The 23112-nt window shown below is 40.2% G+C and overlaps 1 protein-coding gene across 1 annotated transcript in view; it reads left to right on the plus strand.

Annotated features, from left to right (window-relative positions):
- The window catches only part of HYDIN (HYDIN axonemal central pair apparatus protein), a 6673197-nt gene that overhangs the window by 5662321 nt on the left and 987764 nt on the right, over nucleotides 1-23112 (plus strand). The window contains exon 69 of the mRNA XM_044079523.1: nucleotides 22578-22802. Coding sequence (XP_043935458.1) covers nucleotides 22578-22802 — 225 coding nt within the window. The remainder of the gene's footprint in view (nucleotides 1-22577; nucleotides 22803-23112) is intronic.

A 23112-nucleotide genomic window follows, 5' to 3' on the forward strand; every position in this document is an offset into this window, starting at 1 on the left:
TAGATCTTCAGGATGCATATTACCACATAAAAATGGACAAATGCTCCAGAAGATTCCTTCGCTTATGTCTGGGAGCCAATCATTACCAATTCCAAGCACTGCCCTTTGGACTCTCTACATCCCCCAGAGTGTTCACCAAATGCATGGCAGTGGTAACAGCTCAGTTGAGGCTACAAGGATTCCGGGTGTTTCTGTATCTAGACGATTGGCTCCTTACCATTCCTACCAAGCATCTACTGGTTACAGCTTTACATTACACTCTAAAACTAGCAAAATTTTTGGAAATCTCAATAAACAAAGAGAAATGCAGGTTGACTCCTTCTCAAACCCTGGAATTCATTGGAGCAACTTTCAACACTCAATCTTGCCTAGTTTCCCTTCCATCTCATAGACTGGAAAGATTAAGATCCCATCTCTGAGTGATTCTCTCTCAAGACAAAGTTCCAGTTTGGGCTGTGATGCAACATTTAGGATAATGGCAGCATTGATTACAATAGTTCCCCTGACAAGGCTACACATGAGACTTCTCCAATGGCTCCTTCTAACGCAGTGGTCTCCTGCAAATCAACCAATGTCTTTTCAGATCCGCATAACAAACCGATGCAAACAAGATTTAATTTGGTGGATAAAGCCAGAAAAAAGTCCTATGAGGTAGTCCTTTCTCCCCCTCTCAGCCCAAGGCCATAGTGATCATGGACACTTCCCTGATGGGGGGGGGGACTTCCAGGGAAAGACAGTCTAAGGCACTTGGTCCCCTCTGGAGGCCAATCTGCATATCAATGTTCTAGAATTGAGGGCAGTGCTTCTAGCATTGCAAGCCTTTCAATCTGCCCTCCTATCAGGGACAATTGCTATCCAATCTGACAACATGTCGGTAGTCTGGTATATCAGCAAACAAGGGGGAACCAGATCCTACCTGTTGTGTCGAGAGGCCATGAGAATTTGGCAATAGGCGACAGCTTCCAACCACTTTCTGATAGCAATGCACATTCATGGAGATTCCAACATGATCACAGACAAACTGAACAGATGAATCCTCCTACCTCATGAGTGGTCCTTCAATTCAACCATAGCAGTGAAGATCTTCAACCACTGGGGTCAGCCTTGCTGCGACCTATTCACTTTTCCAGCAAATCACAAATGCAGCAGCTACTTTGCCGTAATCCCAGGGGGAGTCTCTGAGGGACGCTCTAATACACGATTGGCCCACAGGACTTCTTTATGCTTTCTCTCCCCTTCCTATGATCCCACAATTTGTAAAGAAAATCCTTCAGCTGAGAAGCAGAGTAATCCTCATTGCACCTTACTTGCCCTGACAACTTTGGTTTTCCTTCCTTTGGCCTCATCTAGTACAGAAACCATGGATTCTGGATCCAACTCCGGAATTACTGTCGCACCCACAGGGGTTGATACATCCAAACATATCCAGTCTCAAGCTTACAGCTTCGTTTCTCTACTTCCAGTAATTGCCAGGCAGAATAACCTTTCATCCCCTGTATGTAACAGTCTTCTGACTTCACACAAACCATCCACCAGAAAATTTTATTTTAGCAAATGGAAGAGATTCCTTATTTGGTTTCAACAAAAAGAACTAGACCCCTGCTCAGCTCCAGTTACTGCGGTTTTAGATTATTTGTCAAGTCTTCTTCATTCAGGAGCTGCAGCCTCCACTATTCGAGTACATCTAGCTGCTATCTCTAATTTCCATAATGGATTCCAAAACTCATCCTTAATTTCCCATTGTCTCTGTAAAACCTTTTTGAAAGGGGGTCTCACACATCAGACCACCCTTCAAAGAACAAATTGAACCTTGGAATTTGACACTAGTTCTGCAATCTTTGATGCAATCACCTTTCAAACCTGTTGCCATTTGTGATATAAAATTCTTATCTTGGAAGTCTCTGTTTTGATTGACATCATCTCAGCAAGATGCATATCCAAACTTCAAGCCTTGAGCATTAAACTCCCCTACATGGTCTTTCATAAGGATAGAGTATCACTTCGGACTAACCCTTCCTTTCTACCCAAAGTTATTTTAGAATTGACTATAAATCAGACAGTAGACTTACCAGTCTTTTTTCCTAACTTCTCAAATAAAGGAGAATACTGCCTTCATTTACTGGATGTACATAGACAATTATGATTTTACTTAAACAGAACTAAATCATTACGGAAATCTGACCAGTTATTTGTTTCCTACTTGGGACCAAATTTGAGAAACTCTGTTTCTAAAGTAGCTATCCAAGTGGATGAAAATTTGTATATGTTTTTCTTGCTAACATAATAAAATTCCTCCACTGAATAAGGTCAAAGCACACTCAACCAGATCGGTGGCAACTTCTGTTGCTTTTCATTCAAGGGCGTCCATGGGTGATATCTGCGCAGCCGCTACATGGGATACCCCTCATACCTTTATCACTCATTGCAAACTGGATTTGGTCTCCAGGGGGAGAGCATCCTTTGGTTCAGTGGTACTCAGGAACATCCTTCCATAGGACCTCGCAGGAAGTAAAGTAGCTAGGGACTCTGTCCCATCAGTAAAGAATGAATGAAGATTAACAACATCAGACAAAGAAGCTACAGTCTTACCATAATGTTCCATCTGTGTTGTTGATCTTCATTCATTCATTACGTCCCACCCCCTTCCCCCTCCAAGGGGCTCCTGGAGGTTCGGATTTGGCCCAAATCCTGTATTAGGGAACTTGCTTAGAAAAAGCCTCTGCTTTCCTTATCATGGGCAAGCTCGATCTGAGGTAACAGGGAGAGGGGCACTATGGGTAAACCTTAGCTCAAGAGTTTTTTGGTTGGCACGAGCTTGTTATAAGGTCGACTCGGTTCCGAGGACGGAACCAACACCCATCAGTAAGGAATGAATGAAGATCAACAACACAGATGGAACATTATGGTAAGAACATAACTTCTTTTTAACAAGAGTATGTTTATTTAGCTGAAAGCTTTGAGACCCATTTAGACCCATATATTAATTAAATCAGATTATGCAGTAATAAAGATAAAGATAAAGTTGCAGGTTTATGATGTAAAAATGAGACATTAACACTTTCCTTCTTAATTGTTAAACAGAGTGCAATTTAGTGAATGGTCTGTGGATACAATTCAAGAACTATTAGTGAAGACAGAAACTGCTTTAGAATGGATCAGTAGGGTAATCCAAAAATGGAGTTTAAAAACATGGCGGAAAAAGGAGAGAAAAAGATATGGGAAAGAAATAATCAGAATTATTCAGTGGGGTTGACAACAATTGAAGTATTGCAGAAGAAGGGTAATCTTTCACAGCACTAGCAATTGCAGTGTGATGAGCAATATGCATGAACTTAGAGAGGTTGCTATTAAACAACTATTTTGATAACTAGAGCAGAAAAGCACTTTTAGTACAATGATGTAGGTAACAGAAAGTAGAAAGAGTTGTTGTGAAACTTGAGCCTATGACAATAAGATTAACTAGATATCCTCTAAAGGTATTAGGAGATATTTTGAAAAAAATATAAACATTTGTATAATCTCTCTCTAATATATATATATATATATATATATATATATATATATATATATATATATATATAAATGTATAATTTCATTAGTTTTTGCAGAGTTAATAAGTGTTGTTCACTCCTATTTTTATACTAAAACATGTAGCTGACGTGTGCTGTATCTTTCTATCATGCAGGCAACATCATCTTTAAAAAATTGATATTTCTGTACTAATTCAGTTGTGCTTAGTGATCACTATGTGTCTGGGGCATGTCATTAAGTTCTGATGTTGTCTTTTCATCTGCTTCATCCTTTGGGTTTTCATATCCAGTTGTGTCCAATGCCAGCACTATATCAGACTTTTGCTTTGAGGCTTGAACTCCTCTCTCATAATGCACCAATACATGCTATATCCTCAGAACTCGTTTGACAAGCAAAGAGAACAGATGTGTATCAGTGGGGTAGAGCAGACAGATAAGTTTTTTACTTAGTTTTCATTTTCATTAGTATGGCTAATCCTCTCCCTTTTTCTTTGTTTTGTTCTCTTGTGTCTGTTCGCACTGTTAAAGAATGCATTTGGTTTACAATTAAATAATTATGAATTTACACAAATCTGTATTCTCCCGGCGCAGTATGTTTTCAAAGAGCGCTGTACATTTTTCCTGTTAATGTAAGCTGTTTTGTTTGGTTACATGACTCATCTGAATTCCTGGAAGGACAGGCAACTTTCTGTTCCTAAGATATTTCAGTACAGGCCTCAAGTGCATTACCCCCTAAGGAATATTGTCATCGGTATACTAATCTCACTTCTGCTAAAGTCACTCCCAAATTTAACTCAATACAAGGCATTGGAGACTGCCTATGCCTAATATGTCTATATGCCTGCCACTTTTAGTGGCATATGGTACATCAAGGATAGCAACAGCCTATCCTTCTGGATGCTGTCATGCCTGGGTACGGTGGTGCACTCCTCCGTAAGTTTCAGTTAATTATTCATCTCTTTGGATTCCATTTGAGTGCTGGTAGTCATAGCAGGTTGCAATTCAGTCCCTTCTTAATTTACCCCAGGATGTGAAAAGGACCTTCCAGGAATACTGTCTTGACAGGAAGGGTAGCAGTTTAAAGTAGTAGTATCCCTACTTCGGCACAAATAATTCCAGATTTCCCACCAAATCACATGAAGTCTGGAGTATTTTCAAGATGCAGACCTCATGCCAGTTTTGGACTGAAACACATTGCATAGTTTTTTTAGTGTATGGAGCAAGGAAAGAACAAGGTAGACTACTTCAATATGGTTACTCAAATACCCTTTAGGCAATCATGAGGCTTACTGTCATATCAATCAAGTAATATCTTGCGTTCCCTACAAGTTCAGTTTCTGCTCAGTTTCTTGCTCCCCTTCTCCAAGACTAAAAGGGCATCCACTTGAATTCTGAACATTACGATATACAGGAAGCTTATATACTACTGACTTGAACCAAGTCATTACTAATGAGGGGTTGTGAACAGTACTGCACCACAGGCTTGACGTTTACCAGCATATAGCAACAGTTCTAACCCAATTTCAGATTGTATTGACTCTAGGTATTGTTACCATTGTTTCTGGCTCATCATGACTCCAACAGTTTCTTTCTTTCGTCCTTCCTTCATCTAGTCTAAAATTAACCTGCCTTGTTCCTCCTTTAGGGCATGCAGGAATTTTGTGGATTCAAAGCCAGATTGACTTAAGACCTTGGGATTTAGATGCTGCAGTCTCATTCAAGAGCACAGCTCTCAATGTCCAGGCTCTTCTCCTTCCATCTTAGCTTAGGTTCTGTGATCTCAGAACCTTTTGATTCTTGCCTGTTCTGATCTTTGACAGCCACATGTCCCATGTTTAGTAGTCAAAGTTTTACATGAGGGATCCCCAGTGCACTAGTTCTACTTCTTGGCCTGTCACATTTTTCCCTGTTTGTTGAGCTCCACATGTATGGTTTATCAGCAGGCAGAGTAGATCATTTTCCTGTTGGTTGTGTGTAGTTACCTTCAGGTATATCCTAGGAGTTTTTTTTTTTGTCCAGGCAGTATATTGTCCAGGCAGTATCATATGTAGTCACTCTGGCAGTATATTAGCAATGGGTAATGCTTTGTCAGAAACCATAATATAATTTTGCAGTCATATTCAAATGGTTCCATTCCTTCTTGTCCCATGTGAAAAGATGCTCTTGCCACACCCTGATCCTGGTTGTAGACTGGGAAACTTGGAATGTGAAACTGAGGATGTGTGCTTTGGAGTTTGACCAGCGGCACAATACCTTTCTTCTGAGCCATCCTTTCAGAGATCTAGTGACTCCATGGGACATCACTATTCTTCTTCAAACTTTGACCAACATCCTTTTAAACTGGCAACATCTGTCAACCTAGATTTTCTGTCTTGGAAATATGTGCTCTGGTAACTAAACAGTATCTATGGCCTTTATTCTGGGGGGGACAGTGTTGGGAACAGTGTTGGGAACATTCTAGTGCATATTCGTTCTCAGTGACTTTTCTGTGTTCGTTAGCCCACATCTCTGCTTATCATAGTACTACAACAAGTGGTTTGCATCAGGATAAGTTTGATTTTCAGGCTTTTTTCTTTGGCTTAGGCAGTCATGGTTCTCCTCACTGTAGTCTCAACTAGTCCATCCTCCTGTGTTCAAAACCATTTTACCACTTCCTTTTCTCACCTTTTTAGGTCAGCTTACCTATGATGGCCTTAGGCTATGGGCTATTTTTACAATTTATTCATATTCCCATATCTTCTTATAAATACCTCTGTAGGGAAAACTTCTATGAGCAGGCAGAACACAAGCAGATGTTAAAAGATATTTGAAGGTTTTGTCTCTTTCTCTGCTCCCTTGGTCTCCATTCTAACGTTTGTCAAACTTTCATATCGGTCATAATCAATCATCCATTTAGGATCAGGCTCTGTAAGGCCTGTTGATGAGATACTTCTTTCTTGAATGCTTCATGAAGATTCTTGAAGCTTCCATAGACCACCATTGTGTTGTCACAGGGCTTGATCATAGCTCTCTTTCACTGTGCAGCTGTTATGGTCTTATCATAGGAGATTACAAGACTAGCAACCAGGAGGTCATTTCAAACTTAGCCCTTTTGATGTTCCATTCATTGAAGATTGTCTTCCTTTTGCTAGCTGTTACTTCCAATAAAACTTTAAGAGTTTATATGGTGTGTTTCCCTCCTTCTGACTACAGAAATAGACTTTTGAAAATGTTCTTCCTTCATTCCTTCTGTGGGTTGAAGGTTAGCTAAAGTCAGAGCTTTCAATGTTTCTTCTCACCACTACTTTTCAACTAGGGAAATGACATATTTCTTTACCTGGATGTTCACTTTTATCTCTGAGTTGTCTATGCTGTACAGTTCTGTCAGGAGAAATGTACAGTCTTTTGTTCCCCTTCTGCAGATCTGTTCTAGGTCTAGTGTACCATGATTATGATACCCAGTTGACTACAAATTACATCTAGGCCTGTGTTTGACTTCCTTGGTCTGAAAAACATGCTACCAATTCCCAGACATTCCCTTTTCAGGTACTTTGGCTAGTATATGGTATGAACAGGATCATCAACACTTGACTTGCACTGTAAAGTAATGTCTTTCAATTCAGCAGAGGAGAGAGATCATTTCATTGTTAAGAATTTTGGCTGTTATCTTCTTGATGGCATACCATAATGCATAATTAGCTTTGGAGTCTATTTGTGCTCTTTTTCCTCTCAACTAGTTTGGTAACATCAAGGAGTATATCGCTTGGTCTTTACTTAAGAGTAATAACTGACAACATATATTTTGGAACTTGTACAGTGTCCTTCCTCAAAACCAAGGTCCTTGTTTATTTGTCCATTTCATGGAGTTAGATGATCACATGTGTTTAGGAGCTGCATTGATTTAGGTTGCTTTTTACAGCTTGAACAGTAGTCTTCCTCAAGGCTCAAATCCTTCTTTGGCTTTGACTTTTTCCAGAATATCCTTCTATTCCTTCCAGGAGTGTTTAACTGGAGTATGTACTTGCCATAATGCTAGATTCATGTTGTTTTCTTTCATCTGTCTGAACCAACGGTCTCATCTTACCTCATCGTAATTGTCTTTCTAGCCTTTTTGTTCTGGAGGATTCTTATGGTTCAGTCTGAAGTCTTTTTGGATACAACCTTGTTCTGTTGTTCTTGTTGTGATATTCCCAAGCTAAAATTTTTATGGTAATCATTATCAATTATTGGAGGGGGGTAAAGTTGATCTGAGGAGATAACATGTAGTGATGTATTATGGGAGAGAAACTCAAGCCTCTGAGCAAGAGTCTGATATATTGCCATCATCAGATCCAGTAACCGACATGACAGAAGAAAATGACAAAGATCTAGCATAATGGTAAGTACATAACTTTCATTTCTGTTGCATTTTACTATTGCTTAGCTTCTGCTTGTCTGCCAGATGTGCCTGGGTTGCTCTGGTCTAGTGTTCACTACCACAGTTACCTTAGTCCTTGTCTCTAGCCCTCTTCTGTCTTTATATCAGAAGTTAATTTTTTCCCTCAACACCTTTTCTTCAGTTTGAGCTTCAGGCTTTGTCTTTCTTTCTTTTTTTTTTTTATGCCGGCATCCTTGAATGTTAAGGGTTATTGCTGAATCTCAGTTTTGTGCTTTCTTTTTAATTGCTGGTTTGCTCCTGTTCCTTTTGGTTTGGGCTCCAGATGCAGTCAAATCCTTTATTCCTGGGACTGGTTCTTTCTTTTGGCATTGTTAGGGTTTCAGGCTTGACCCCCTTCTCAGGGCTGATGCCTGTCTGTGTTACAATCCCACTCAGTAAATGGTGGGTTTTTTTTGAGTAACCCTTTTCCCCTTAGGGCTTGATGGGTCCCATCAGGATCATTCCATGCTTCATCAGGTTGTGAAGCTTGTCTTCCACCAAGACTTCATTCAACCCCTGATAACTCCTTGATTATATACAGGTTTATTCATGGTAAAATTTTGCCTCACTGGGATTGATGTCAATACTGTCAACTTCACCCTCATATGTTCTCAAGTCCAAGGTCTTTTGTGATCATTATAGTCTTTTATTCTCTACATGTTCAACCTCAACACAGTTGACCTCTACTTCTCTCATTTCAGACTGGGAGTTCCTTCAAGGTTAGTTTTTGCCTCATTGAGATAAACCTTGATCCATATTTATTTATTTTATTTTATTTTATTTTACATTTGTTGACTGGGCTAGTCTAGCTGGATACATGTCCATTTTCAGTAGAGGCCCAGGGAGATAAGCTCCAAACATAAAAAACATTACAAAATAGAAATTACAGAATAAAATTACAAAAATAGAAATTACAATATAAAAATGCACTACTTGCACTAATAGCTTTCATGTGTAGATAAGCTCCAAACATAGCAAAATTACTATATATAATACTTAAATGTTACTAAAGTTCTACTATATAAGATAACTTAATAGTGTATGGGTTAAAATTAAATAAAAAGTTTGTCTAAGAAGAGGAAAAGTAGTTTAGAGTCTTTGCATGGGTTTTTAGATTTAAGGAGGTACAGGTACACTTGAGGTTCTCATGTTGCCATTTGTTAGTCAAAGTAGGGGAACATGATATGAAGGTAGAGAACAAATGATACAAATGAGGGCTGGAATAAAGTTAGCTTCTAGGATTGAAGGAAGAAAGGGGGCAATGCCCATAAGGAGGGCATAAGGCAAGAAGAGATAGTAATAGGAAAAGTGAGGTTCAGTCAGGTTTACAGCAGGGACAGAGCCAATGATTTTTCATAAGTTCTTTGAGGTATTTTTTGTAGAGAGATGTAGATGAGAGAGATGTGAGAGACATCGGAAGCTTGTTCCATATTTTTCCCACAATGTTGGTAAAAAGGGAGTCTCCAGCTTTGTTATTAGATTTGATATTGGCGATTAGTAACTTGTTAGCTGAACGAAGTGTTGCAAGATTTTTATATGGGGAGATTAGGTTAGAGAGGATTGGAATATTATTTGGGTGATGAAGGATTTTTTGTGTGATCACTAGTTGATTATATACCAGCTGGTTTTGTAGTTCAAACCACCCGAGTTGTTTAAGGTTGTGACAGTGGTGGGTTCTAAAAGGGGTGCCAGTGGCAAATCTTGCTATATTGTTATAGGTAGTTTTGAGATTACTTAGATTAGATTTTGACAGATTGGTATATATAGCAGAAGCATAGAATAGGGTAGAAGTGAGGTGGGTCTGGGCAATGGTGGTTCTAGCTAGAGGTGTGAGGTAAGGTTTAATTCTATACAAGGAGCCAAGTTTTCTATTGACCATCAGTATAGTATAGTTGATATGATTGTCATAGCTGAGGTTATTATCTGTGGTAATGCCCAGGAGACGTGTAGTAGTATCAGGGGAAATACTGGTTCCGTTGTTAGAGGTAATTGTGAAGTGGATAGATGGAGACTTTTGGGTGGGAACAAAAAGTAACAATTTAGTTTTTTTGGGGTTAAGGAGGAGGCAATGGTCAGTAAACCAATTTTCAACAGTGTTAAATACTGTTTGGGTAAGAGTTTGAAGAGAGATAGATGAATTAGAAGAACATATTAGAGTAGAGTCATCGGCATATTGAATACAGGTGGCCTGAGGAAAAACAGTATTGAGGTCATTAATAAAAATGGAAAATAAAAGAGTGCCTAATAATAGAGCCTTGTGGGACTCCAATGTTTACGGGGAGGGGTGTTGATAGATTATTATCCCAAAGCACTGCTTGCTGTCTGTTTTTTAGATAGGATGTAAACCAAAGTATTTCTTGAGGGTCAAGAGATTGTGCTTTTAGCACACTGATTAGTAAGTCGTGTTTAACCATATCAAAGGCTTTTGATCGGTCAATAAATAATGCGGAAGACAGAGAATTATTATTTTGATTTCTGTTTATACAGTCGGCAAAAGTTAGCAGGGCAGTGGATGTACTATGAAAGGGCCTAAAGCCATGCTGGCAGTTGGCAAGTAAATTGTTGTTGAGCAGGTGTTGAAGTAGTTGATGATGAATACATTTTTCCATTATTTTGGCAAGTGGGGAGAGTAATGCAATTGGACGGAAATTGAAGATATCAGTGGAGTTATCATATGGATGGGATGCTACCTTCTGTGATGGTACAGTTTATAAGGATGGATATGGGATAAGCTATGACTTTGGAAGCTATTTGAAGATATTCAGCTGGAAGGCGGTCAGCAGACGGGGTACAAGGCTTAGGTTTTTGAAGGAGTTTGCAGATAAAGGATGTTGATACAGGTTGTATGTGGAAGGAGGGCACTGAACTGTTTATGTTTTGTAAAGGGTTGGGAGGACTGGGAGGGAGTGTATTTGCAAGATTTTGAATAATTTCAGTGAAGTAATTATTGAAGGCATCAGCTATTTGCAAAGGATTATCATGAGGAATTGAAGTTGGGGCTGGAGTTTTGGAATGTCCTGGTTGGAGAAGTTTATTGATGCCTGACCAGAACTTTTGTGGATTTTTTGTATGAGATTGTTGAAGGTGGAGATAATAATTTTTTTGTCTAAGATAATGTCCTTTTTGGTTGCATTTCTTAGCTGTTTAAAGAGTAGATGGTCTGCAGAGCTCTTAGTGACTCTCCATTTGGCCCATATTTTGTTTCGTAGGAACATTTTTTCCATGGTTTGTTGTGTGAGCCATGGAGCTGCTTTGGTCCTGACTCTGGAGGATTGAAGGGGGGCATGGAGATCCAGGATTTGTAGGAATTTAGTATTAAAGTAAGAAACAGCTTCATCTAGTTTGAGGTGATTCAGAGGTGACCAGTTACAGGCTTTTAGTTCATTTTGAAAGCTATCTGGTTGGAAGTGTTTTTTTGTACGAAAGGTTATAAAGGTGTTATTGGTAGGATAATGAGCCTTTTGCCTTATTATATAGGTTAAAGCATGGTCGCTAATGTCATCAGGTAGTGTTCCTGGTATATAGGTTTCAGGATGACTATTTACAAGGATCCAGTCAAGAGTGGTTTCTTTATTACTAGGTTTGTGAATTCTTGTGGGGGTGTTTATTAGTTAGGTGAAACCATAAAGATTAATGTGGGTGTTAGGATCAGGGGAGCTACAGGTAGTCCAGTCAATATTAAAGTCACCTAGTATGATTATTTCTTGAGGAAGTAGGGTGGAAAGGCTAAGAATGTTTTCAGGAGTATTAGTGTTATTTCCAGGCGGGATATAGGTACTGATTATAAAAATAGATTTAGATTTATTAAGTTGTAGTTTAATAGTAAGGGTTTCGGCATTGGTATTAGGAGGTAGAGGTGCATTATAGGATGAAACTAGAAGTTCTGATTTATACAAGATAGCTACACCACCACCCTTTTTGGAAGTACGGTCACATCTGAGGATGTTGTATCTAGGTGGGGTTATTTCTAGGTCTTGAGTAGAGGGTTTTAACCAAGTTTCTGTAAGACAAAGGATATCAAATGCATGAACTTGTAGAAGAGCATGTAATTGACTGAGTTTGTTGTTAATGCTACGGATGTTAAGTTGAGCTATTTTGAGAGAGTTACCTAATTGTGTGGAGGTAGAAATTCCATTAGATGCTTGTGTTTGTGGATTATTGATGTTTTGTTGGTTATTATAAATTTATTGATTAGGGCCAGGATTAGGATGAATATCTCCATCTAATAAAAGATGAATATGATGTTTTAGTACAGTCGTTATGTTTTTAAAGTACTTGGGTGAGCTTAACTTGCTGGGGAAGTAGGTAATATGAGAAGATCTATGAAACTTTGGGAGTAAGTAAACTGATGTGGAGGTTATATTGCTATGGGAGAGGGAGCTGAGAGTATGAGAGCATATGAGTTTCACTCTCTACCTTTTCAACCTCAACATTTTGTTAGGGTTAACAGATTTTCATGGAGGTAATCTTTGGCAGTTACAGGGTCAATATTGATTTCATCTGTATTCTTTGAGGTTAGTTATGCTCTCTAATTTTCTGTTGACCTTTATGTTCTTCAAGGCTAACTGGGCTAAATTAATGAATTGTAGTAATAATCTAATGACTATAATCTTAACAACATATTATTAAATCATCTACAATATTTAAAAATACATTTATATTTTTATTATATTTTAACATTTCTATTTGTATTAAAACTCACCTACTAAATCCGCATATTTTTAAATCATTCTTGCTTGGAGCTTCAAAACACTATTGATCGAACAAGGGTAATTAAGACCCATTTTTCTGTAGAATTTACATCCTTCTCAATATAATTAACCCCATTAACTACAAAAAACAAAAGTCTTTTGAAACCTTTTGAAAGCTTATTTTCAGTTATTTTTGGTATCTTTTGTCGACAGTTCCTGATCCCCGGCTGCCCTGTTTACAGTTGATGGATGTTTATGTAGAGGTTTAGGTCTTAGCTCTCAGTTTCTTTCTTTTCCATAATCCTCTGACACTTAGCAATTTATGGTAAGAATTGAAGGACCTTCAGTTACCTCTGTCTTAAGGACCTCAGATAAGGGACAACTATTTACTTATTGCTTGCCCTTGTATTGGTGCCCCTGATACTCTGACATCTATTTCTTTTCTATTTTATTTTACCATCCTTTTAGATTTATTGTTTTACTGATACCAAGCATCTGCTGCAATGAGGTTGGCATGACTGTCCCTTCCCTGACCCCATGAAGCTCTGACACTCTCATGGCAGCTCTAAAGGGGACAAGCTGGAAGTGGAGCATACAAGCTTCCCTATGTGATGTGGCTTGGACTCCATGGGCTGCACCACCCAGAGCTTCCACTGAGTGTTGTCCAAGTGGTGAGGCAAGCTGCCTCCATCCCCCTCAGGATGGGCAAATCATGCACTGCTCTATTCCTATCCTTCTGTCTCTCCACCTCTAGCTCCAATTCCTGCTAATTGAATACAGGTCATCTGGGTCACAGTAAGGGGATTTATCTCTTTGTGCCACTAGAGGGTATAGAGCTCAGACCTTTATGTCCTTTGAAAAGCTGTTTTCTTTCAACCCATGGTCTAGTGTCTCCATCCTAACAGTTATTAATTGTGAAAGCATCTCCAAGCCACTTCCAGGTGCTATACACATTGTATTTAATTCCTGGTAATCTCTGTCTCTGTTGCAGTATCCTTGCTTATAGCCATCTAAGACTTATTCATAACCTTTATGTGCCTTTTGAGAGGCTGTAACCTTGATCTACTTGTTTTATAAATTGCTTGGTAGTAAGTGTTATGCTGTTTTAGTCTTCCATAGCTCTTGAACAGAGCTTTGCATAGCATGACTTTATATGCCTTTTATTGCCAAATGCCTATGACTTTGTAATCTTATGGATGTAGTCATTAAAATTAAGAGGGCATCTTCTGCATGCCAAATTATGACAGTGCCAGAGAGGCTGAGTTAAGTATCTTTGTTCTACATGTGAAGGATATAAAACTACCAAAGCCAATCTGTTCTTATGGTAAGTATGTAACTTTTGTTTACAGGTTCATAGGTTCATAGGTTCATACTAGGCTATCTGCCCTAGGGCATTTATAAGCCTAGCCAGAGTGTGTATGGCTTTCGCCACCCATTTTAAATTAATTTTGCTATGCCCTTTTTCGAGGTTAGTATACTGTGCCTCTGTCTAACAGTGACACAGAAGTGATACCCAGGGTAAACCTACGATCTCCCATCCACTCATCAAGATTCCTCTTGAAGAGAGTCAATGAGGGACTCTGCCTAACCTGGACTGGGATTTTATTCCAGAGTGAAGGGAGCCTCTGGGTTATGAATCTGTCCCTCCAGCATGTCCTATTTATTTCAGTGCTGAGGTTTAAGTCCCTCGAGCGCGTAGCTCGATGGGATTTGGATTTTTCTGAGGTGCAGCATGTCCATTAATTCTGGGTTGGACATGGCTTTATACGTCAGGCACAGATCGCCTCTGAGCAGGCGGTATGCCACTGAGTAGAGCTGGAGTTTCTTTAACGGGCAGCATACAGCATCTGTTTGAGCCCCTTGATCCTCTTGGTGAGGTACTTTTGGGGTCTTTCCAGTTGCTGCAGGTGTCTGGTAAGGTACATCCCAAAAGGGGCATTGTACTCAATTATGGGCCTAAGGAGGGATGAATAAAGAGGCACGATGACCTCCCTGATCTAGATGTGAATCCCTTCATGATTAGGTGGGCTATATAAAATGTTTTTCTAACCACTTTGGCCACGTGGTTTGTCAAATGAGAGATTGCTATCAACTTGGGTCCCAGATCCCTAATTACTTCTTCTGTACTTAATGGATTACTACCTATGTGGTAATTTGTGGGCACTTTTTTTTGCCAAAGGGATGACTATACACTTTTGGCGTTTAGCTTGAGGCCATGGCTCTGGCACCAGTTGTCTGTTTCTATGAGGCCCTTTTGGAGGATGCTTGTGTCGGCTGGAGAGTCTATTATGGCCCAGTTTGCAGTCATCTGTGAACTTGGTCAGCCACAGTCCTTCCATGTTGGCCTGTACCTCCGAGAAATATATACCGAACAAGAGGTCCCAAGACTGAGCCTTGTGGGGCGCCACTTGTAACTGGTTTGGAGTCTGACATGGCTCCAGCTATTCTAACCATGTGGGTTCTGTCCTTGAGCCAGTTTGCAACCCATCTAGTGACATAGGGGTTTATATTTAAGCTGGTGAGCTTATCTATAATGCCAGTGGGGTATTGTATCAAAGGCTTTTGCGAGGTCCAGGTAGGCTGTGTGGACCACCTTCCCTTGTCAATGGCCTTGGTGACTGTTTCAAAGAAATCGACCAGGTTTAAGAGGCAGGATCTGCCCTTAACAAAGCCAAACTGGGTAGGATCCAGTGTCTGTAGGTCCCCAATATCTTTATTTATAAGGTCCACGATGATCCTTTCCATAGCTTTGCAGACCAAGCTAGTGAGACTTATGGGGCGATAGTTTCCAGGATCCGTTGAGGCACCACCTTTGTGGAGAGGGACCACTGTTGCTGTACGCCACTCTTTGGGTACATATCATGTAGTAAGGCTGAGATTGAACAGTAGTTTTAGGTTTGGGTTTAGCTCTTCTTGGAGTTCATGTAGGACACAGCCCGGGACACCGTCTGGTCCCATTGATGCTGTGTTTCTTGCTTTGGAGAGGGCAGCTCTTACCTGAGCATCTGAGATGTCAGGGGGGCAGCACTATGCTGGGATAGATATTAGCCCTTTTGGTGGGGAGGGGGGGTGGAGTTTGCACTGAATCTGTCAGCTAGGATGTTGGCAATGTCTGTGGGTTCGGTGTATTTTTTGTCATTTTGGACTAATTCTGAGCATATCTGGGAATTCCCACCCAGGTTCCTAACATAACTAAAGAAAGCCTTGTGATTATCCTTAGTGTCCTGTGCAATTTTTCTCTCGAAGCTGGCCTTAGATGATTTTATGAGTGCCCGTAGTTTTTTGCTAATACTGATCAGAGATGCCTTCCCTTTTGGGGATTTTGCTCTGTCATGTAGTAGCTTCCTCCTTCTATTGTACAGTTTGTTTATGGCTGGGGTCCACCAGACAGGACGTCTGCCTTTGGAGGATTGGGTCTTGGTTTTATTTGGGATTGCATGATCCATGCATTCCTGAAGGTGTTCATAGAATGCGTTTATAAAGGATTTTGTGGTCTGGGCATTATTATCCACAGGCCGGGGCTTTGAAGGATTCCACCTCGGTTTTGGGGAGTGTGAAATTTGTTTTAGAAGTTTTTCACTGTGGTTTTCTGGGCATGGGGTGGGGTCAGGATGTGAATATCCAGTGAGATTAGTTTATGGTCTGATCTTACCAGTGAGGATACACTTCTGGTCTGGAGCATAGAGTCCCCATGTTGGTGATGATCAGGTCCAGTATGTTTTCCCCTCTTGTGGGAGTGGTAACAAGTTGTTCCATAGCATTTGAGTTTATAAATTCTAGGAACCTTTGGGCTAGGGTGTTGGAGCTAGAGTAATGCTCCCAGTCTATGGTTGGGTAGTTGAAGTCACCCAATATAATGGTGTTTGGAGAGACCTTCATATTTTCCAGTGTTCTCAGGAAGGCCGAGTGGGGTTCCTGGGTTTGGGAGGGTGGTCTGTAGCAGGCTATAAACTGGAAGGCAGTTTTACCCACTGTTAGTTGCCAAGGTTAGGGGTGGATGAGGCTTAATAATTAATTGCTAAGATAGGAAGAGGTAATTAAAAAAATAAGTGTTGTACAATCAATCAACAGGGAAGTTTTGAGGAATAAACAGTATTCCTGTGGAATTCTGAAAGTGTGGTGAGAAGAGAGTGATAAGTTCTTGGTGGCTTTGTTCGGCAATATTTTAAATGGTTATGGAAGACCATCATCTTGGAAGAAAGTACTGGTGGAAATATTACTAAAACAGGGTAAAGACCTTTCAGATCTAGTTTTATACAGACCCATTTAAATTTTAAAGCATAATTATAAAGTTTTGAAGTCTATATTTGCTAAGAGAATTGTGAAGATATTTATAACCTGAGCATTGGAAGAGCTGTGCAAGGTACAGCAGCAGTTGCTGTCTGGCACCAGCTTGCCTATCTTTGATGGAGGGAAGCAATTTGGGTGATTGCAATGCTAGCACCTACTGGAGGGAGGGAGAGAGAGCCATATGGGCAAGGATATGTGCACTTGATGCTGTCAAGCTACATTCATGTGATGGCCTTCATGGGACATGCACAGAAACACACATGGCTACCGGGGATTCTGAAGGGAAAAGCCCTGTTGGCTGCATGAATAATAGCCTCCATGATTAGCTGTCACTCTACCATGGAGGGAATGGGCCTACTGATTGGAAAGAGGTTATGGTTGGCATCTAGGAGAGGAGAAAAAAATCAACTAAGGAAAATGTAGTAAAAGTTTTAAAAGGTGCTGTAGTTACAGACAATAAACTGAAATATACATATAGACAAACTAAAATAAAAATGTCTTTAGAAAAGCACTCTGAGGGCAGCTCTCAAAGAAAGAAAACCTGTTTTCCACTGCAGGGGAGCTGGCAATCCTGAAGCTATGTATGGTTATTAGGGAAGGAAATAAGGCATCAGTGATGAGTGTTTACTTTGGTTGGCTATGAGTGAGAAGTAACAGTGAGATATTTATTTCATTTTATGATTAATTAAAAACAGCAATACAGCACATTTTTTCAGGGAGAGCATTAGGAAATTGGGCATCCGACAGTGTCACTAGCTACTGCAAGCTGATGCTAGGGAATGAGCATCCCAATAGATGTACTTGTACACATAGGCAAAGGAAATCCCATTAATGCTTCCAGAATGTTGCAGCTTGTCCTATGTAAGTGTCTCACCTTCCTTGCATTTTTGTTCATCTCAGGCATTTTCAAACCATTCTTTAGAGTTATAGTCATTATTTCAGTTAAGTATTAGAGAGTCCCCCAGTTATTTTGGTAAAATATTGCCTGAAATCTTAAATCTCTGATCTTCCAATTGACAGCATTGCTGCCAACATGCTTTATCAATCAGTGGTGTATCATATCACAGCTCACTTATCCCTTGTCGCTTTTATAGAATGTATGTTCTCAGTGTTCTTAGCCTTTTTCTGTAACTGTATTTTCCCTTTCCCTCAGCATCTATGTGTCCTTCCTATGTAGCTGTATAATCCCAATGATCTTAGCCACTCATTGAACAGTCTTCCACTTTCTACACTTCTTATGTGATTTCATACCACTTTGCCCCGAGCCTTTCCTTGTATTCTTTATCTTGCTTCACCTACTAGTTAGTGCATGCACAAATGAGAGAGAAGAGTCACGACATTACAGGACACCAATCTGCAGTCCTGTTTTCACTTGAGCTGGTGGGTATGGCTAGATTTATTATTCAAGCCATTGATTATGGGGTTCAAGGCTGGGTTATGAGTAACGCCAATTCTCACACCCCCTTTCAACCACCCAAGGATCCTGATTTTGAAGGGGTCCAGAATCTGAAGTTTCCGGAAGTATTGGACTCGGACCAGTCAGTCTTCTTTGAGGAAGGACAGGTTCAGAATCCCAAACAGATGTTTTATTTTATCCAAATGCTAGACAGATCTAGGCATGCATTCAGTTGGGAGCAATCATTTGCTACTCATGGAATCAGCAGGGTACATGATCTTTTGGAGGATGAGGCCCCAGATATGAGTTCCTTCCCTCTCTTGATTCCACTGTTGTAAGATGTTTTTAAAAGCCTTGCAGGTCTTCTCTGCCAATGAGCCTCGGCTTAAAAAGTGTTTTAAGAAAATAAGGTTGTGCTCAGCCATGCCTGACCTCAAAGCCCCCTTGTTTGTGGACCCTGCTTCTGTGTCCCCAGTGACCTTTGCCAATAAAATGATTATGTCTTCTTCAAACTCAGTCACTCAAGATAAACTAGGAAAGTGGCTTGAAACTCTGGGAAAGAAGCTGGCACAGTCCAGCATGGTAGATTTTAAAGTGTTTCACTACCATTATTTTATGTGGAAATTTGTGTTGAGGTGTATGTATAGTTTAAATGGGTTTGCTGCCTTATTATCTACTGAGCAGGAAGGTTATGTGAAAGAGATTTGTCCACTGTTTTTTCAAGTGTCTAAACATGCTTTAAAGAGTGCCCTGGAGGGGATGGATATTATGTCAATAAATGCAGTGAGGTTGGTGGGTGCTAGGTTGGTATGCTTGGTTGCACAACCAAACCTTTTCTTGACCTTAATCTTCCAGCTAGGGTTCAAGTTGAACCTTTGGAAGTCATGCCTGACACCCACACAAAGACTCATTTTTCTAGGGTGCTTAATCAACACTGACAAAAGAATGGCTTTTCTTCCCAAACACAACGTCCTGTCCTACCAAGGTGATGTTTCAGGAACTCTGCAGGAGGAGCATTGGGTCAGCAAGAGATTTCTTTAAAAATTCTAGGACTAATGACATCCATGATTCTCATGATACCACTAGCCCATCTCCACATGAAGAAAATTCAGTGATATATATGAAATAGTTGGACCCTGCACCTACATTCCCTGGAATCCCAGTTGCCAGTGCTGGCCTTCATCAGACAAGAGTTACATTGGTGGAGAGTACAGTTGAGTATCAATCCAGGACTTCTCTTCTTCCCATCTGTTCCATCTCAACCTTTCCAAACAGACTTGTCCGACTTAGCTTGGGGAGCTCTGACAATGGGAGTGGAAGTGCAAGTGCAAACCACTTAGAGGCCCAAGGATGCATGGAAGCACATCAGTACCAAAGAAATGTCAGTGATCCACATCTTGAAAGTCCTTCACCACCTATGGACAATGGATCTTCTTTTTATTGTTATAGACAACACCACAGTAATGAGGTATCTCAACAAACAAGGGGGTACAAGGTCGTACCCTCTATGCAACATTCTTGCATTCTTCAAGCATAACTCATCCTGTCAGAGCAAAATGTTGTGGCAGACAGACTAAGCAGAAACTGGACAGACCAGCACAAGTGGCAGCTCAAAACAGTGGTGTTTCAGGATCTAGTGAAGATCAGGTGAACACCTCAAACAGATCTGTTCACCTCCTTTCAAAACAGACAAGTGGAGAAACTATATTACAGACATCCTTGCAGCCATGCTTGGAGGACAGATGCATTCTCCTTCCCATGGACAGAAATGTTCTTGTATGCATTTCCACCCTTTCCACTGATTTACAAGGTACTTCTAAAGATTTAGAAAGAAATGCCAGAGATCAGTGTAGTGACCCTGCTGGCCCAGACAATCTTGTTTCTCTCTTTTAATGGTATTGGCCAAGGGCAATTACTACAGACTCCCTGACACTCTGGATTTACTCACACAAGCTCAGGGGCAATTGGTGCACCTCAGTTTGCAACATCTTCATCAAATAGCTTGCATGATTCAGTCTTGACTCCCTTTAGGTACTTGTTTCATGATGATGTGCAGCAGGTATTAAAGGAGGCCAAAAAAACAAATGGATGAGGTTTTCTAAGTAGTGTCTAAATGGAAACAGAGGGTCCATTGAGGTTAACATTCTTCTTGTCTTGAAATATTTGTGTGAGCTACTTGAGGATGCCTTACCATATGCATCTGTTAAGGTGCATTTAGTGGCCATTTCTGCTTGTCTGCCAATGGATTCTCCTCTTTCTTCTGCTATTTTGGTAAAACAGTTCATGAAAGGAATATTGCAAGTAAAACCCTCTCACAAGGAAATTCCTTCTTTGTGGAATCTCATATATGTCCTGGAAAAATTGACCTTGCCAACTTTCATACCTGCTGCTTAGTCTGATCTGAAGTTCTTAACAAGGAAAATGGTTTTGCTTACTGCTCTGACATCTGCAAGGCAAGTCTCTGAGTTACAAGTTGTCATGCTGGGACCACCTCACCTTATTTTCTACAGGGAGAGGGTTGTTTGCCACACTAACCCATCTTTCATGCTACAAGACTAGTCTCAGAGTTCACTCTCAATCAGTCTATCAACCTCCACATGTTCTTCCTATAACCTAAGAATAAGAGAAAGAGAATACTTCATACCTTGGATGTGCACCAGCAGCTCAGGTACTACCTTATCAGAATGATATCCTTGCATGACACTTTTCCTGTGGTATTGTTTTGTTGTTACACCCACCATTGAAAAGCAAATCCAGATAAGGTAAAGGTGCATTCTACCAGGACTTTTTCCTCTTCATTGGTGTATCAGAAAAGAGTGGACTCTTGAAGTATTGTAGAGGCAGCAACTTGGTCCTCTCGCTATACCTTTAAAATTCACTACAAGCTGGATAGTTTTTCTAGATCCAGGCTTCACTACTAGGACTATTCTTCATTGGCTCCTAGATCTTTATCATTCTTCAACTCAAGTTGAGTAAGCTTTGGGAATCTACCCGAATGCCAGTAAGGCAGTGCGTTAGTTGAATATAGTACAGTTGTGTAAGTGTTAGTTAGCTGTAATAGTAGATGTTCATGGAATACACTGCCTTAGTGGCAATACCACCCCACCACCCCCCTTTTTGGATGTACATAGTTTGCTGTATGGGTTGCCATTGAGTGCTGCTGCATACCCTTTATTGTGTGTGTATATATGTGTGTGTGTGTGTGTGCGTGTGTGTGTGTATGTGTGTGTGGTTTTTGGTATTGGAACATTAGGTGTTCTGAAGCATGTGTTTCCATCTTCTCTTCCTGCTGGACCCTAGAATACTGAAAGGGTGCTATCTCTGGGTTTGTAAGGCAGTACCTGTACTTCCAGGCAATTGGTCCATCACAGGTTTACTATGGTTTTAGCGACTGCAACAATGTCAAATTGCAAAATCAGGTGACTAGAAGGTCACAAGGTGAGAATGCTGATGCCCACTTGTTGATACACCTAGACTTGCCCCCCCTCCCCTTTCTGGGCCCTTGTTAGTACTTGTTCCTGTGTCCGTACAGGTCAGGAGATTCAATGTTTGACATTGTTTGAACAAGTGGGCGTCAGCATTCTCATCTTGTGACCTTCTGGTCACTTGATTTAGTGATTCAGCGTTGTCACGAATGGTAAAACCATAGCAAACACAATCACACCCTCAAGCAGGCAATGGGAGGGAATCCAAGCTTAAGCAGACTGCCTGATGAGGGTAGCAGGGCATTACTACCTGAATACCAGTAAGGAACTGTGTTCTACGAATATGTACTGTTACATGTAAGTAGGACTTGTGCAGCTGTACTTTTCTTGTTTAATGATGTGTGTTTAGTTTATAGCCTGTACTAGAAGTTGAATGCTACTTTCCTAAGTTATAGCTTCTGTTTTCTGTAGCCAGGAGCCATCTGATAATGTACTCAGAAGTTCAAACAGGAAATGAGAAACATTGAGTGAGTAATCCATCTTTTTCAATTGTAGGAAGCTAAAAGCTTTAAACATTATGAAGTGTACTTATTAAATAAAAAAACAAAATTATTAAACATATGCTGAACATGCATTTAGAACAACTTTGGTCTCTGTGTGCAATTAAAATTTCTGAAGTTTGTCATTAACTTTGCTGGTTTATTTTCCAGTTTAAAGATTTGTAATCAGAATATTAATTGTGCAGATACATGTTGTTTTCCGTATGCTTTTAACATGGATTCTATAACTAAAAATTTAAACTCTGAAATATACTTCTTCTCTTGATTTGTACAATTTTGCTTTTTTTAGTATACCAAATCTGAAGAGAGAAGAACAGGGACCAGTGTTATCTGTGAAGGGCCATAGCCTTTTACCATATTGCCATTTTGAACTTGAAGAATCAGACTATCTTTCCAGTAACAAACGCATACCTGATCTGCAAGGACTGCGAGACACCATCCAAGGATCACCACTTGACCCAAACACGAGGGTTATTGAGATTACTTCTGTGGGTGTCTATACAAGAAACTGCAGGTACAGTAAAACTGGAAAAGGTAGCTCATGGGTAAGACCTCATTATAATTAATAAGCCAGTTCACCAGCAGTGAAGTGTTATCAGTTTTGAAAGCATGTAGATAAAGAGAGATGAGGAAAAAAAGCATAACACATTATAGCACACTAGCAGCAGCTACCGTCTTCCATCAGTTTATTTTACCTGTTTATGTAAAGCTGATCCTATCTGATTAGTCGGTATGCTAGGGTTGTCTTGTACCTAGTCTTTGCACTCGCATCTAAGCCATTGTTGACGTTTATGATTTGATCATTGTTGCAGTAGCATTAGCTG

This window comes from Protopterus annectens, chromosome 8.part0, assembly GCF_019279795.1.
Source record: "Protopterus annectens isolate FY-2018-M chromosome 8.part0, PAN1.0, whole genome shotgun sequence".
Lineage (NCBI taxonomy): Eukaryota > Metazoa > Chordata > Ceratodontiformes > Protopteridae > Protopterus > Protopterus annectens.